Genomic DNA, 18,224 nt, shown 5'->3' on the forward strand with positions numbered 1-18,224 from the left:
TCCCCGCGAGGCTGGGATAAGCCAAGTGTGCTCACTGTCGCCACTGCTATTCATTATATTACTGGAGGTTATAGAGATGCAGCTTAATAAGGTCATAAAATAACATAAACAGCATACCACGTGGAAGGGGAGAAACAAAACAGTCTCTCTGTGGATCATATCATCATCTCAAAAAACAAGGTCACATTTCCATTTACTAATCAGGAACATGTTACATTTGTTCCAAAAAAGATGAAACTCCTAGTTACGCACTTGTCGGGACAAGTGAAGAATCGGTATGTTGAGACATTACAAATCTCTGGGTGAAAGAAATCAAAGAGACTGAAATAGACGGGGAGACCTGCTGTGCTCATAGACCGAGAGACGCAGCGTAATAAAGGCAGCGATTCTCCCAAAATGCACCTATGGGTTTAGTGCGATTCTTATCAAAATTCTAAGAGAGTTTGAGTAGTCAAAGACAAGCTTACTCTAGAATTTATATGGAAAACTACAGACCCTAGATTAGCTAAAACTATTTTGATACGAAAGAATAAAGTTGGAGGAAGCATTTACTTGATATGAAGCTTCCTGTAGAGTTACAGTAATCAAAACAGTGTGCCCTTGGCGGAGGGATAAACACATAGACCAGCGGAGAGAACAGAGCCCAGAAATCGACCCACATTTAATATGCTCAACTGACTTTTATTTTTTTTAATTTTTTTTTTTTTAATCCTCACCCAAGGACATTTTTCCATTTTTTGTTCAGATAGAGTGGGAGGGAGAGAGTGGAAGAGAGAGAAACATCGATATGAAAGGGACACATCGAGTGGTTGCCACCCACACGACCAACCAGGGCCGGGGACAAACTGCAACCGAGGTATGTGCCCTTAGCGGGAACCGAACCCGGGTCTCTCTAGACCGCAGGCTGACGCTCCAACCGCTGAGCCAAACTGGCCAGGTTGCTCAACTGACTTTTGACAAAGTTGTCAAAGCAACTCAGTGGACAAAGGACAGACTTTTCAACAAATGAGCTGAAGCTAGTGGACATCCATAGGCAAAAAATAAACCGCTACTTAAACCACACACCTTCTACAAAAGTTTATTCAATGTGAGTCATTCACTTAAATGTAAAAGCGTAAAACCTTTTGGGGGTAAAAAAAAAAAAAACAGGAGAAAATGTTTTTGATTTAGTGCTAGGCAAATAGTTTTTAGACTTGACACCAAAGGCATGATCTGTAATGGGAAACATTGATCAAGTGGATCTCATAAAAATGTAAAACTTCAAACAACACATCTTAGGAGCAATACCAAGGATATATAAAGAATTATCAAATGTAGCCCGGCCAGTGTGGCTCAGTGGTTGAGCATTAACGCATGCACCAAGAGGTCACTGGTTCGATTCCTGGTCAGGGCACATACCCAGGTTGTGGGCCTGATCCCCAGTGGGGGGCATGCAGGAGGTGGCCAATTGATGTTCTCTCTCATCGATGTTTCTCTCTCCCTCTCCCTTCCTCTCTCTCTAAGAATCAATGAAGGAAAAAATTGGAGAAAAAAAAAAAAAGAACTATTAAATGTCAACAGTAAAACAAACAAAAACAACCATCCAATTAGAATATGAGCAAAAGGCAGGAACATAGACGAACAGAAGTCTAGCTGGTAAATAAGCACTGGAAAAGATTAGCCATCAGGGAGACTCAGATTGAACAAGACATCACTATGCACTTACCAAGATGGCTAAAATAAAAAGAATGACAATGCCAAGGATGGAGAGGATGTGGAAGAACTAGATCCCTCACACATCGTTGGTAAAAACCTCAACCATTACTGCCACGCTGGAAAACAGTCGAGCAGCTTCTTATAAAATAAAAACCTGGCCACAATGCTAACAGCAGCTTTATTTATAATAGCCAATCCTGAAACAGCTGAGATGATTGCTCCCAGGCAAATGGTTAAATAAACGGTGGCACATCTACACCATGACATAGTATTATTGATACAAAACTGGAATGGAGCAAACTGTTGATACACAACAATTTGAAAGAATGAATGAATTTCAAGGATATTATGCTGAGTGGGGAAAAGAAGTCAATCCCAAAAGGTTACGCACTGCATGATTACATTGTCAAATGACAAATTTTTTTTAAATGGAAACCAGATCAGTGGTTGGCAGCAGCGAGGGGCGGGCTGAAGGAGAGGTGTGATGGAGGTGCCCAGCACCTTGATCATGGTGGCGGAGATGTAAACCTACACCTGTAATAAAACTGTATGGCAGGAAACACGCACACACACACAAATGTGAGTGCAAGTAAAACCGGGTAAATCTCAAGAATATGGGTGGTAATGTCAAAACCCCATGTATAGATCATATTATGGCTTTTGCAGAACATTGCCATCGGAGGAAATTGGGTGGGATGTACGTGGGTTCTTTCCAAATTCTTTCTTAAAACGGTATGTGAACCTTATGACCATTTAGATAAGACTTGTTTAAAAACCAGAATATATAATGCCAGATCAAATGAACAGAATTTGGGAAGTGAACAAAGAGAATAAATAAAAGCCAAATTTCCTTTCAGGACAAGTCCAAAGTTATTTATTCCTTTGACTTTAATATTCAGACAAATGTAATTCCAAGTACACATTTGATAAAGGTAAACAACCCGAAAAAGATTACAGCAAGAAGAGCTTTCTTCGTATTTAATTTAGAAGCTAAAGCACACAAAACAATCAGTACAGCAAAAGACAGAAGACAAAAGACAAAGATGAAAACCAAGAAGAAGAAGACAGGACTACTGAACTGTGAACAAACACCAGCTACAAAAGGATCGCCAATGGACTACATCACACTATTAAAAGACAAACTCTGTCAGACTGACTTATCCAGACAAACCTGACACTATGGTTTGTATCAAGAGAGGGACATCTACAAAAGTAGAAATGTTTAAAGGAGAAGGATGAGTAAGAATATACCCAGTAAAGACAATGAAAAGATGAGATATGATTAGTATTAATATCCAAAAAAAAAGCCTTCAAGTCACAAATAGTGGAGGGGCCAATAAGGCTATTTGTAGGTATAAATGGTAATGATGGATGTATAATGAAAATACCACAATTTATTTTTTAAAAGCCCTCCTGAGATCCTGTATGAGGCCATTGTGCTTGCTACAGTGCTGCTGCTGTCATTTTAAACTTATCTTTATTGTTGAAAGTATTACAGATGTTCCCTTCTTATATCTCCCATTGACCCCTCCTCTCTGTCCACCCGCCGCCTTCCCCACACTGTTGTCTGTGTCCATTGCTAATGCATATACGCATATAAGTTCTTTGGTTAGCTCTACCTCCAAAACAGAGCCTGTACCTGCCCTTCTGCCACCTCAGCTGCTTCAGCAGCATGACTCTAACCCCTGAAAGAGCTCCGCGTCCCCATGTGCCCTCTTGCTCCCTACATTCCCTCCAGCAGTGATGTCGTTTGCATGCAAGTCACATGTCACCCATCGCTTAAAACGCCCCGATGAACTACTACTACAAAAGTCATATCCAGACTCCTGTCTTGATGGGACCCGAGCGCTCATCCCTACAAGTCAGTTCACTCTTTCTGAATAGCCACAAAAATCCTCCATGTCAAAATCTGGGGACATGGCTGTCCGTGGTTAGCCTTTATTCTGGACAGCCAGTGACGTCACACCGGTAAATCCTGGAGACCTACTACATAGCACAGTGCCCAGGGCTGACAGTGCCGTACACTGTTGTTGAGAGGGTAGATCTTAGGTTAAGGACTCTTATCCCACACAAAACAATAACAACAGTAGTAGTGATAATAACAACACAGACAGGGGAGGAACCTTTGGGAGGAGATGGATATGTGTGTGGACTTGATAGTGGTGATGGGTGTATATATTCCCGGACTCATCGACCTGTATACATTAAATATGTACAGCTTTTTACATGTTGATCACAACTCAGTAAAATGTTTGTTGTTGTTTTTAAGTGTCTCCAAGACATCATCCCTGAAGCACAGGAGACCCCTGCCCCTTCGGAAGGCTGCCTTTGGGTGCTGCTTGTTGTGGGTTTGAGGATTTGTCTGTCTGATCCCAGGACATCCCCAGAGCTTTCATGCCTCCCTTGTTCCTTTCTCTGCTCCCCTGAACTTGATGCAAGATGCTGCCCTTGATAGGGTCAGTCCCAGCATCTTTCCTCTTGCTCCTGTCCTCCTCATCAAAGTGACTTTGGATAAAACTCGACACTTCCTGAGACTCTACAGCATACGTATTGTATGCAGACCCTTGAGGGAAGTGGATGAATGAAAGAAGGTCGTTTTACATAACACACGGGGAGGTTCCACTGGACAGACGAATTAAGCCGCTGGTGCCGGGACTTCCCTGATAATGGAACCAGTGACTTTTCCTCTTCTCGGCTGAGGACACTTGTCAGTCCATCCTGGCCACACACTGAGGAAGCAGTCACGGATTTATTTAAAAGCAATTTTAAATTTTAGATTTGTTTTTGCTTATAAAATCAGCTCGGAGGTTCTGAAATGAGAGTGTTCAGCATACCAGTGGACACAGTGCCTGCAGCCAGGGGGTGTCCTGTGGCTCCCACAGCAGCTGTCGCCAGGGGCCTCGGGAGTGTTTCCTCCCTCCTGGGGGCTGGGCTGCGGTGCTGATGATGTGCTTTTATGTTCTCATATCAACTCCGCGCTTTGTTGACCATACGATGAGCATATGTATGAGGAAACTCTAATTACTTTTTTCCGCCGCTGAAAACAGCTGCTTTAGAATGTGATGCTGTTCATTTGGGAGTTTGTTAACTTCATTGAATAATAACAGAATCAATGGTATGGCTCATTGTCGAAATTCCAGAAAATAAAAACAGGGATAAAGAAAAAAATTCCAAGACTTCCGGTCAAGATGGCGGGTAGGTAAACGCGGTATCGCGTCCTCCCACAACCACATCAAAGTTACAACTAAACTACAGAACAACCATCATTCAAAACCGCCTGAAATCATCCTGACTGGAAGTCCTACAACTACGGAATTAAAGCAGCAGCCACATCCAGACTGGTAGGAGGGGCAGAGGCGCGAGGGGCTGGTCCCACACCCAAGTGTGGCGGATAAAAATCAGGAGGCTCCCGCGGCTGGGAAGGTCCTTCCTGAGGACTGAGGGGTCCCCGTCCCACACCAGGTGCCCCGCTCAGGGTTCCAGTGCCAGGAAGAGAATCCCCATAACTTCTGGCTGGAAAAACCAGCAGGAACTGAGGCTCAGGGAAGCTGAAGCGGCTGGAGCCCCAGGCAGCTCCTTAAAGGGCCCGCGCACGGACTTATCGGACTCTCTCCCTCTAAGCTCGGAGGGGAGGCAGCTCGAGGGGCACCAGAGACATACAGGGAAGAACTGAGCTGTTTGGGGCTGGAGCGAGGGCTGAAGAGGGGGCTTTCTCTGGGACAAACGTGCTGTCAGAGGCCTTTGTTCCTTTGGTGAGCCCTTCCCTGGGGCAGCAGACAGAAGCCATATCTGGGACTCCAGCAACCTGGCTCACACTGGTAGCCCTGCCCTGCTGACTCCCTGAGGCCCCGCCCCACCCAACTTTCAGGCCCACCCAAGCTGTTGCCAGTTGCTTAAGCATAGGATTGGCCTGTCTTGGATCCTGCTTCAGGTTTTTCCTAAATTCTTTCAAACAAGCAGCATCTGGTCTCAGCGAGCCCCATACCTCTCATTAATACAGAAAAACAAACACAGGGAGGCAGCCAAAATGAGGAGACAAAGAAACAGATCCCAAATGAAAGAACAGAACAAAACCCCAAGAAAAGAACTAAGCGAAATGGAGATAAGCAACCTAACAGATGCTGAGTTCAAAATACTGCTTATAAGGATACTCAATGAACTCAGTGAGAACCTCAGTGAACTTAGTGAAGGCCTCAAGAGCATAAAAAAGGACCAGTCAGAATTGAAGGAGGCATTAACTGAAATAAAGAATAATTTACACAGCTTCAATACTAGACTACATAAATCCAAGAAGCAAACCATCGATTTGGAATATAAGAAAGCAAAAAACGCCCAATCAGAACAGCAAAAAGAAAAAAGAATCCAAAAAAATGAGGATAGTGTAAGGAGCCTCTGGGACAACTTCAAGCGTGCCAACATTCACATCTTGGGGGTGCCAGAAGGAGAAGAGCGAGAACAAGAAATCGAAAACCTGTTTGAAACAATAATGGCAGAAAACTTTCCTAACTTGGTGAAGGAAACAGACATACAGGCCCAGGAAGCACAGAGAGTCCCAAACAAGATGAACCCCAAGAGGCCCACACCAAGACACATCATCATTAAAATGCAAAAGGTTAAGACAAAGAGAGAATCTTAAAAGCAGCAAGAGAAAGGCAGCTAGTTACCTACAAGGGAGTACCCATAAGGCTGTCAGCTGACTTCTCAAAAGAAACTTTGCAGGCCAGAAGGGAGTGGCAAGAAATATTCAGAGTGATGAAAACCAAGAACCTACAACCAAGATTACTCTATCCTGCAAAGCTGTCATTTAGAATCGATGGCCATATAAAGACTTTCCCAGACAAGAAAAAGTTAAAGGAGTTCATCACCACCAAACCGTTATTATATGAAATGGTGAAGGGTCTTTTTGAAGAAAATGACAAAATATATGAACAAACAAAATGGCAATGAATACATATCTATCAACAATGGAATCTACAAACAAAATGAACAGGCAGAACAGAAACATTCTCATAGATACAGAGAACATATTGTTGCTTGCCAGATGGGAGGGGGTTGGGAGAATGGATGAAAAAGGTGAAGGGATTAAGAAGTACAAATTAATTGCTAGACTGACAAACCTCAAAGGGAAAGGGGTTGGGGGGGTGGGAAGAAATAAACCAAAGAACTTATATGCATAACCAATGGACACGGACAATAGTGTGGGGAAAGGCAGGAGGGGGGTGGGAGTGGGGAGGAGGGGGTCAATGGGGGAAAAATGTGGAACATCTGTAATACATTCTACATTCAACAATAAAGATTTAAAAAATAAATAAATAAAAATAAAAAAGCAAGAGACAAAAAATAAAAATAAAAGATGATTACGATGAAAAAAAAGAAAAAGAAAAAAATTCCATTCACCTTTATTCCAACCCACAATAAGAAGTATCGTCAGCACTATGATAATTTCTCCAGTTTTTGTCTCTCAGTAAGTATAAGTGGAAATATAATAGATATAGAACAGCAATGTAATTATGCTGGAAAGTTCATCTCTACAGGCTGCAAAGTGGAAATGTTATTTTTAATAATCTTACAATAGTCCATCTTTGTAACTGTATTTTCTACGTCTCTGACTAATTTCACATCATAAAGTCCTGAACGTAGAATTATTTTTAATTATAGGGTCGAAAGCTTTGAAAAGTTGTGGCAAAGTATCTCCAGGTAGCTTTCAGAAATTTTACGGTTTGCATCTTCCCAGTTTGCACATTTTGTCTCACTCGTGACAGCACTATTATCATATGTCTTGTTCTTTTCTATCTGATAGAAGAAAAACATTATTCTTTTTAAAAATATATTTTTATTGATTTTTTTTTAGAAAGGGAGAGAGAGAGAGATAAAAACATCCATGACAGAGAAACACTGATCAGTGGCCTCCTGCACGTCCCCCACTGGGGACTGAACCCGAAACCTTGGCATGTGCCCTGACCAAGAATGGAACCGGGACCTCTCAGTCCATGGGACAACCCTCAATCCACTGAGCCACACCGGCCGGGCAGAAAACATTATTCAATTACTATTTTAATTGGCCTTTCCTAGATTTCCAGTGAGGTTCACCTGTTTTAATATGTTTACTGAAAGTACGTATCCATCTGCTGCCGTCCCTTATCTTGTTGCTCTGCTGTTGGGTTAAGAGGTTTCCATGTTGCTTCGGAAAAAATTCTTCACATATGCTTTAGTCTAGCAATTGCCATTGTTTTTCCTGTTTGTTAATTTTTTGAAATGTTCTTTTAATTGTTTAATAGTTTTTATTTATGCATTCTTCCATTGCTTTAATGCTTAGAAAAGGCATTACTAAGTTAGAAAATTAGTTACTTATTGACATGCAATTTCTCCCCCTTTTAGAAACAGTTAAAACGTATACAGACACTCTGCGTTTTATTGTGCTTCACATTATTGCATGTCGCATGTTGTGTGGGTTATTTTTATAAGATTTTTTTAATCCTCACTCGAGGATATGTTTTGGTTGATTTGAGAGAGAGAGAGAGAGAAACATCAATGTGCGAGAGAAACATCGATCGGTTGCCTCCCATACACGCCCTCACCGGTGATGGAACCCGAGATCTGGGCACGTGCCCTGACCAGATTTGAACCTGCGACCCTTCACTGCATGGGTCAGCGCTCCAACCAACTGAGCCACATCTGCCAGGGCAGATGTTGCAATTTTTACAAACCAAATTCAAGACTCCATTGGCTAAAAAATTATCACTGGCTGTCTTGTGGAACTCACTTGATTGTGATACTTGCTTTATCACAGTGGTCTGGAACCAAACCCGCATATCTCCTAGGTATGCCTGTGGTGTTATACAGACTAAAGACCAAATGCACTCAACTATATGGGTAAAATTATAAAAAGGAAACAAAAAAACCAAATTACCAAGGTCAGGGTCAGACCAGTAGGCCTGCCCAGATGTCTGCCTCACAGGACAGGTGACTGAAGTCTCGGTGGCTCTGACGCCTGGGCGAGAATCAGCCACCCGGAGGGCTGGTGCACACCCAGGCTGCTGGGCCCACCCTGGAGTTTCTGATTCTGTGTTTCTGGGGTGGGGCCCGGCATTCATATCTCTGACAAGTCCCACCTGCTGCCACGGCCGGTGGTTCAGGAACCACACACTTGGACCCACCGCTGACACACGCGCGTCCCATCCTCCGTATTTCAAATGCAGCAAAACCGCTTTGCGGATTCAAGCGCCAGCTGCCCATCAAACAGGCCCGTGACGGGCATCGCTGCTAAACGCTGTTTAGGCTCCATTAGATGATTAAGAGCTGAGGAGCAGCAGCTTTGGATACAAAACTCTGATGGAGTGGCACGCTGACAAAATATTGAAGGAGAACCACCTGCTTCAATATTCTGACGTGAGGAGAGACTGCCTCTTGGGACATGCAGCAGCCTTCAACAAGAGTCAGGGTCCCGGTGTTTCCTGTCTTGGCCCCCGTGCAACAAACAAATGCTTCACGAGAGTAAACAGTTCCTTGTCTTTTTTTTTTTTTTTTTTTTTTATGTGCTTTCCCTGCAAGTCAACCCCATGGGGCCGGCGATCATCCAGTTTTACAGATGAAATAACTATAGACAGTTCATAGATACCTGACTCGTTGGGTACTGCATTTTCCTTTAAGTTTCTTTTCCTGATTACAGAAGAAACACATGCCCCCTGTCAAGATTTTGGGAAATAGAGAAGGATGCGATCACTCGTCATCCTACCACTCATGAGAAATCACTGTCGATGTTCTGATATGCTTCTTTCCAGTCCTTTTCTGCAAAACAGACCTGGATAACTTGTGCCTGTGGCTCCGAGCAGCGTTTCTCTCGTCCGTCACGGACATGGGCATCTAGTGCTTTCTGCTGCTCGTGAGTCAAGGATGTTAAGTTGTGCTCCTCGCCCATCTCAGCCATGGCTCTGGGACCAGCACATACACGTTCCCATGGGACAGAAATCAGGAGTCGAGAGCCAGAGCAGAAATAGTAATCCAGGGAAGACATGAGACCAGAGCAAGAATTCTGGGTGGAGGGACAGGGCCAGCCTGGAGCAACGCCGGGGGAGCAGCTGTAGGCATGCACTACATCTGCTGTGCATTATCCCACCAGATGGGGAGGACTGCACAGCTGGAAAGGATGCTGAGCAGGTGTGCTGCTGAAGGCAGAGTGACAAACAAGCCCAGATCTGGACCGAATCTGGGGGTGGGTGTCCCCCACACTTTTATGTTAGGGTAACCTACCGTGTCTTGGACATTATACACAGCTGCCGGGTGAACCAGCTGTGATAATAACCAGCTGCACATGGGCCAGCGGAGGCTCAGGGCATTTAGGCAACACTCTCCGGCACACACGGAGACCCAGGAGCCAGTGTGAGCTCCTGTTCCTCGACCTCCAGCCCCAGACGTGGCCCCATGCACCCAGCGCCCTCCCGTCAACACATCCATTCGCGTCAATATTAATGTGTTTCATTTCTTAAAACAAAAACACTAAAGTAGTGACGTTTTAATGAATGAGTTTTGACTGTGAATAAGATAAAAATGCGAGGAAAAGAGCCCAGTTCTGGAACACCCATTCAGTGATTTCCAGAATCCCTGCGGCCAACGGGTTTACTTGCACCCTCCGGGGCCCACAGAAAGATACAGAGATAGCTCAGCCCCCGCCCCCCTCAGTGTGGACTCGTTTCTCTTTCATCAGAGGGAGAAGAGTCTATAGAAGTGTCAGCTGGACCCTGGGATCCGCAGAGCTATCTGGGCTCCCACGGCCCTTGTCCTTCTCCCCCTCATGGTGTGCAGCCTGCACTCGGTGCAGAACTTGGGGTGCACAGTGGTGGAGGTTAAGGAAGGGACCCTGTACAGGGCTGCTGTGGTGACTTGGATGAACCTTGTGACACAGGAGAAGAGCTCTCCTCTGCCACGTGGGGGCATCTGCTGTGTTAAAGACTCTAATTCTGGGGTACAAGTGGACATATGGTGTAAGGTGAGAATGAGTGGTGGGACAACAGGGACGTCGAGGACCCCACATCTCAGCAGTGGCGATCAGCCTGAAGCACCGAGCCTGAATGCCATGCCCCATCCTGAGTCCCAGCCTCCCTTCCCTCCTCTCCACCATCAACATGCACCGAGCCCTCAAGCAGACTCGTTTCCCATTTCCTCCCCATACATCACTGCAGTTACAGAAAACACACAGAAATTTGACGAATGGAGAACAAAATACTCTACACCTGCTGTGTATTATCCTAGCAGATGGGGAGGAGTGGACAGCTGGAGAGGATGCTGGGCAGGTCTGCTGCTGGAGGAGTCAGTGGGACACACGGGCCCCAAGGTGGACCACGTATGCTGACGTCAGGTAGCTCACCGTGACTTGGACATTGCACATAGCTGCAGGGTAAACTAGCTATAGTCACCACCAGCTTGCACGTGAGCCAGCAGAGGCTCAGGACATTTAGGTTCCTAACTGGCAGCCAAGAAATCTGAGCCTTACACCCAAGGGCAGCACACCCTAGGAAGATGGAGAGACCCTCTGGGGCATGGCCCTCAGACCATTCTCTTTGGGATGAGGCTGCTTTTGTAGCCAATTACACTCTGCCTTTGCCAATACCAATATCCTGCAGAGAGCCAGAGGTGCAGAGCTTTTGGGACTAGCGCCAAGCGATAAATAGCTGTTGGTGCAGAACCCCATTTGATTTTTACCTTGGCACTGTAGGCCGGAAAGCCAGCAAGGAGGGAGCACTGGAAACAGGTTTGATTAGCAAGACGAGCCGAGTGCCCGGGAAGATCACTTCTCACAACATAGAGAACAGGTCTCTTCGAAGGCAGGGAGGAACCAAAGCCTGGGGGAGATGGAAGGCCGGGGCAGCAGTGGCAGATCAGGAGCTGAAGCCCAAGTGCAGAGACTTTACCTGCTGGTGCGCAGCTCCGCAGGGCCCTCGTGGGCCTTGCCTCCAGAGTGGGCCTCTCTCACCCTGACTAGGGATGACCTGCGTAACCAAGGGGCCAGTGCAGAAATAATGGAGTTTGACTTCCAAGGCTAGGCCATAAAAACACTGTGGCTTCTGCCCTATCCTCTCCTGCATCCGTTGTTTTGAGGGAAGCCAGCTGCCACGTCGTGAGGACACTCCAGCAGCACAATGGAGACAGCCACGTGGCAAGGACCTGAGGTCTCCTGCCCGTCGCCAGCATCACCTTGCCGGCAATGCGAGGGAGCCTGAGGCACAGCCCCCCGCCCCAGCCAGCATCTCCACTGCAACCTCATGAGAGACCTCGAACCAGAACCACCCAGCTGAGCTGCTTTCAAATTCCCGACCCACAGAAACCACGTGTGACAGTAAGTATTTAGGGTTGTTTTATGTCACTAGCTTTTGGTGTAATGTATTATGCAGCCAACAGATCATCCGTGCACCCTGCCAGGTGTACCATTAAGTCTACTTCTGTAGGAGACTGACTTTGTTCCTGTTGGGAAGCCTTGTCAGTGTCTTAAATGGATGGTCTTTCCCTTTCTAGAAGAGTGACGTCTCCTGATATGTATGGGTGTCCAGCGCAGTAAGCTGTCTTTCTGCTGCTCCTCTTCTATACCATCCTCCACCACTGTGGGCAAGCAAACATACACACGTGTATATGCATATATACACACGTGCATATGCATATACACACCTACATACATACATACACAAGCGCACACTTGCATATACACACATGTAAATATGCATATACACACATACATATGCACGCACACACGTACACGTGCATATACACACATGTACATATGCATGTACACACATGCACACAAACAACTTTCTTTTAAACCTGAACAATCACTAAATCATTCAAGTGCTGAAAATATGCACCCTTTTCCAGGAAGAACCAGATGCTCTGGATGTTTTAAGTACCACTTTTCACTCTGTCTCTGCATGACAGATGGTGGGGTAGGGGGGACACAGCTGACGACTGAGGATTGATTGACGTGTTCTCCTTTGCTGGTCCTATAATCCTGAGCCGAGTGAGCGAGAGCAGGAGAGGAAAGCCAGGGCCGCAAGTCCGTGCATTCCCGCATTTGTTTACATAGTTCAGAACGGCGTTCCTCCCTTTTCTCTCATTTCCCCATCCCACCCATCACACCGAGGCTCTGTGAGCATGATGGCCCATCCAAATTACAGTAGAGGCAGTCAAGCTATTGTAAGAGAAACATTTGCTCACTGGGTAGATGTTCCACTATGGAGACCTGAGACTTGCAGCTCTAAGTACACAGCTCCTTCCCCTCCAGGATGGGGGCCAAGAAGAACGCTTAGAGCCTGGGAGGCCTTGCGGCATCCTCCTAGGCTAGGGTGGGCCCTGAAGGCAGAGGCGAAGGGTAGCAGGCATTCTGAGGGGGGATAAAGGAGAGCAGAGAAGGGGAACCAGGGACAGAACTCCCGATGCTCACCCAGAGTGGATCTGTATGGGTGGAAAGATGGCCAGGTGAGAAGCAGTGTTTCTCCACCCTCTGAACTATGTGTTTGTTTTTTATTTCTGCCAGGGCACTCTACCTGTCTGTCCTTTCAAGTATGGAGTCACGCCTGAAGGGTTACTGGGAAATGTTCTCATCATGTGGTGAGTAGGTCTTGGAAGTCCTTCTCTAGGAGTTGTCAGGGCTGATCATGACCACAGTTCGAGGAGACAGTGTTTGCCTGATGTGTCTGAGCAGAGTGGAGATCAGAGTCCCCATGTCACTGTCCCCTGCCCCTGTGTTCTCCAGGAATAGGTTCTGTCTTTCTGCTCAACTTCATCCATGCATCTTCCTCTGGTGAGTTCACCCACCAGCTCTGATGAATCCCAGGGTTTCCAACCCTGGTCTCCTGCCTGTGATCCATCCCTGATATCAGCTGTGTATAGACTTTCCTCCTCTTGGTTATCCGAGTCTCACCTTACGCACGACATGTCCAATTTAGAATTCCACAAAGACTTTTCTCTCCATAATCTTATTCCTGGCAATAAAAGCCAGCTGGGAACCTTGGAGTCATCTCAAGTCTTCTCCTTCCTCAGGACCTAAATCCATTCTGCCAGGGGTCCTGAGGCCTTTCCCTTTCACCTGCACCTTAGTCAGGGTCAATGATGGACTATGCTCAGGACCCCACCCTTTTCAAACGCTCATCCTAACCAGCTCACTTCACCCCCCTCACAGTTCAAGGTTCCAAACAAGGGTCCCCATTTCCTGAAGCCTCATCTGACCCATCGAGACCACACTGGCCTCCTTTCTTGAACTTCTATACCTTCTATTTTTTAAAAACTTACTATTGAGGGCCTACTGCGTGCCCTGTGCCAGGTGCCAAGGGTGCCACAATCACCAAGTCCTTGGCTTCAAGGAGATCACAATCCAGTGGCCACAACACCAGTTAATCAATTCTTTTTTCTCTGTTTCTTAATTGTGCTTTCACAGTCAAACTCTTAACCATCGTCTGTAAAATCCACAGTGACTTTAGGCTGCAGGGCACATGACCTATTCTTACAACTTACTTGTTGGCTATAGGCAAGATGGGAAACGGAATCAGACAAAAGGTACCTGTCAACTACAATCCCTTTAGCTTAGGCTAAGGAAAAGAACACGTCAAGACATGGAAGAAACCACGCTGCCTCAGTGGTGTTTTCCACGTCTAACCAATAAGTCAATTTAACTTGTCAAATTATTTGACTCCAATTTTTAATATAATCATTGATAATCTATTCCCCAAATTTCATAATCATAAAATAATAATCACATTTTAAGATTAATAATTCATAGCACATTAGTAATTCAAAGTCAGATATTTGGAATTTCCTAAGAGACCTTAAGAGATAGACATAGGAGCTAATTGAGGAGCATCGAACACAAGTTCTTAGGAAAAACCATTGTGTCCTATTAAGGATAAGAGTATTGATAGGATCCCAACACACAAGGTAACCATGGCATTCGCTCAGCAAGGGTCTCCTGGAACCAGGATCAGAACTGGGCTCAGATAATACTGATTGGCCTTTTTTTTTAAATCCTCACCCGAGGACATTTTTGCATTATCTTCAGATAGAGTGGGAGGGAGAGAGGGGAAATGAGAGAGAGACCCATCGACTGGCTGCCACCCACACGATCCCAACAGGGGCCAAAGACAAACTGCAACCGAGGTACGCACCCTTAGCGGGAATCGAACCCAGGTCTCTCTGGACCGCAGGCCGATGCTCTAACTGCTGAGCCAAACTGGCCAGGGCTTGATTTGTCCTTTTTAAGTGTCCCAAGGAAAAAGCCTTTTGTGAATCAAAAGTGGAGAATTCTCATTTCTCCAAAATGTAAAACTCTTTTTGATATAAGGAAAAAAACAGGTATTTCACTCCTCTGAGCCTTAAATGACTGTCATTTGGATTCTTTGTTCAGAGGACCTAGTATGTGTTTGGCCAGAGAGCACCCTGCCCCAGGACTGCCTCTGCAGATAGGGCCCTTCGTATTTACCGCCCATCCCCCCCCCCCCCCCCCCCGACAGGACCCTGCCCGGGCAGTTTCCGTCCAGCAAAGGCCATCTCGTTTGCCCGGTCTCTGTGCCCGCACATGCCCCGACGCGCCCTCCAAGAGAGCGCCCGCCCAGAGCTCCTTGTAAACAGCAAGCCCGGGCCGGTGCGGGCGATGACTCAGCCCGTCTGCTTTTCAGATGTCCTGAATAAAATTCTGTTCCTGCACCACGCTGGCCTCATGGGATCCTCCCTCGGCAATCTAACAGTATGGACCCCGATTTAGACGACAGGAATGTATGTCACTCCAGCCCAGAAGAGATCCTCATGTGATGAATAGAAGCTCAAGATCTCAGAATCAGAAATGTGTCCAAGACATATGTTCACTGTCAAACTTAATCTTTAAAAAAAAATTCTTACTTACCTGCCAGAATATGCTATCTATTGTGTTTCCAAGAAAACCATCACGGCCTTCGGAAGATACCAGTTTAGGGCCAAGAATTGTCATGAATTCATCAAAATCCACCTGGCCATCCCCTGGAAGGAGAAAATATAAATATGAATAGAAATGTAGTTGAAATTGACCTCCTGTCCCCCATGAAATAAACATCTCCATGTTTTTCTTCTTGACCTGACCTCACTAATTGAGTAGCATTTCTGAAAATTGTGCAACATTGTTAAAATATCAAAAGAAACACAAGAAATTATTGGCAATTATTAGGACATCCAATACCACATATTGCTAATTACTTGACAGAGTTTCTATCTAAATGCTCAACCAGCACCTCCTTACCCCTGCTGCACCTCCTGGACCTCAGATCACCCAGCTGCACATGAAGGGATTGCGGCTCCATCCCTGTCTCTTCCTTCATCTTTGCCACTCACACCTACATTCAGTCGTCACGTTTTAGTGAATTCACCTCTTAGATACCTGTGGCTGCTCTAATCCAGTTGGTATTCCCTTTCTGAAGACTATGATGGGAGACTGATTCGAAAAGTTCATGTTCCTAGTTATAATTATAATGTTATTAGTAGAACTGCCTTCTGCCCTCATGCTCTCACCGCCACGCCATTCTCCAGACAGTTCAGAGTTTAATTCCCCAGAACCTGTCAGATCATGCTTTATAAATCGGTGCATCTTTGCAAATAAGGAAACCACCTCAGGAGAGCATTCAGGTCCCACTATCCCTTTTGCTCCCCACCTCTGCCCCAAATGCCCTGCTCCTTCCGAGCTCCATGCCTCTGCACATCCGGATGCCCCCGCTCAGTGGTGCACACGATGAGCACCATCAAGTTCTCTAACATGGAGCTTAAATGTTGCATTCTCTTTTCATTTTCTTCTTGACCCTTCCTCATCTCACGACACAGAGTCGGCCAAACTTTCTTCCGTCTCTCCTGCTAACTTAAGGTGCATCTATCATAGAACTTCCCACCCTGTATCTCGGTTATTGGTGGGCATGTCTATCTCCCACCTGGACCAGGCGCCTTGCAAAGTCAGGGACCGAGTCTGAAACCTTGTTGCATATTCAGCACCACGGTGAGCCCTCAGTCTGTACTTGTGGAACGAGCAGAGGCTGCCTCTTGCTTGTTTTTCCTTGACTCAGTTCAGCATCCGTTGGATCTTTCGTGCCAGAGCTGACACCGACCGAACGACCAAAGCAGATCTTCAAGGTATGGTCCAAGCCTCAGTGACTATCCAGGGTGGCATTCTGAACCTCAGAACTGCTCACGAGGGAGTCTCCACCATGATCTCACCACATCTTGGCCCAGGTTTGCCAAAGTGCAGGCCGACTGGTCCACCCCCAGAGTGCACGTGCCTTTACAAAGCCTTCATTCAAAACCCATTTCAAAAATCCAAGCAGATGTCTTCATCAAGATGTCACTAATTCCGAGATAAGACTGTCCAGATGATAAGGAAGGCATGAGAAGTCAGTGGGAAAGAACAGATTCATCTACCTCCGAGTGGGGTGGGGCAGCCAGCGGGCTACTGAGAGGAAACTGATTTATCTCTCACCCTCAGCAAGATAAAGGTATCTGAGACTTTTTAGATCATTGATCCCATAAAAAAGTGAATGCAAGCAACAATGAATTACCACCCTGCCTTTCAAAGCAGGGAATACTTGTGAAGAGAACACTGCTCAAACCGGGCAGAGGTCCAGAGAAGGGATGGGCTCTCTTCCTCACTCCTGGCTCATCTAGATATTGACTTAAAGCAGGTTTTAAGATGCTGTAATGTGCTGGTTCTTTTTGATATAATAACTTTACTTTTTAATAAATAAAAAAAAAAAGCAAGGAAATTATTTTACATGCAGATAGTCATCTAGTGTTTGTGAAAGCAGAAAATTGGAAGCTGGAGGAAGAGAATGGCCCAGTCTTCCTAGAATTCACACGGAGCTGGGTCTTTGTGGCTCCCAGGCTCAGACAGGCACACTTGTCACCCACATGCACTGGTCCTCTGTGTCATGTTGCATGCCACTGAGCCGGCTCCGACTCCTGGCGACCCTGTGGAGGAGTGATGTCCACAGTGTCCTGTTCTCAACAGCCCTCAGCTCCTGTAGGCTCACGCCCATGGCTCCTTTGATGGAGTCAGTCCATCTCCTCTGTGGTCTCTCTCTATTCCCGCTCACTCCAAATCCCTCCTGCTATAATAGCTGGGGCTGGGAGGCCAAAGAGTCTCAGACTGAAATATTCATTCTCAATAGTGACGATAATATCACCCTCCATGAAGTGAAAAGTGATTCTTAGGGGACCCCCCCCCCAAAACAAAACAAAACAAAACAAATCCTAGCTATTACAATAGTTTGTGGCCCTCCTGGGGCCACAGATATACAGCATATCTTTGCTATTACAATTTCAAGGGGGCAGGGCAACTAGGGAGACAAAGGTCTTAAAGGGCTCCTGGGGTGGGGCGGAGGTGGCCATTGAAAAAAGAAGGTCAAGAAACACTGGACGAGAACTGTCCCTAGTCCCGTGGTTCTCCTCCCCTGGGCCTTCCCTCTGGAATGTTGGTCCGTTGACAGTGAACATTACCCCAACTCTCTGACCTAGCTGGTGACCTAGGTCCACCTCTGGAG

General features: G+C 46.1%; 1 protein-coding gene across 2 annotated transcripts in view; it reads right to left on the minus strand.

Moving 5' to 3' along the window:
- CALN1 (calneuron 1) overlaps positions 1–18,224 on the minus strand; it is a 458,038-nt gene that overhangs the window by 134,375 nt on the left and 305,439 nt on the right. For both annotated transcript variants that reach the window (XM_036280518.1, XM_036280516.1), the window contains exon 4: positions 15,575–15,687. In XM_036280518.1, coding sequence (XP_036136411.1) covers positions 15,575–15,687 — 113 coding nt within the window. The remainder of the gene's footprint in view (positions 1–15,574; positions 15,688–18,224) is intronic.

Source organism: Molossus molossus, unplaced genomic scaffold (genome assembly GCF_014108415.1).
Source record: "Molossus molossus isolate mMolMol1 unplaced genomic scaffold, mMolMol1.p scaffold_m16_p_3, whole genome shotgun sequence".
NCBI lineage: Eukaryota > Metazoa > Chordata > Mammalia > Chiroptera > Molossidae > Molossus > Molossus molossus.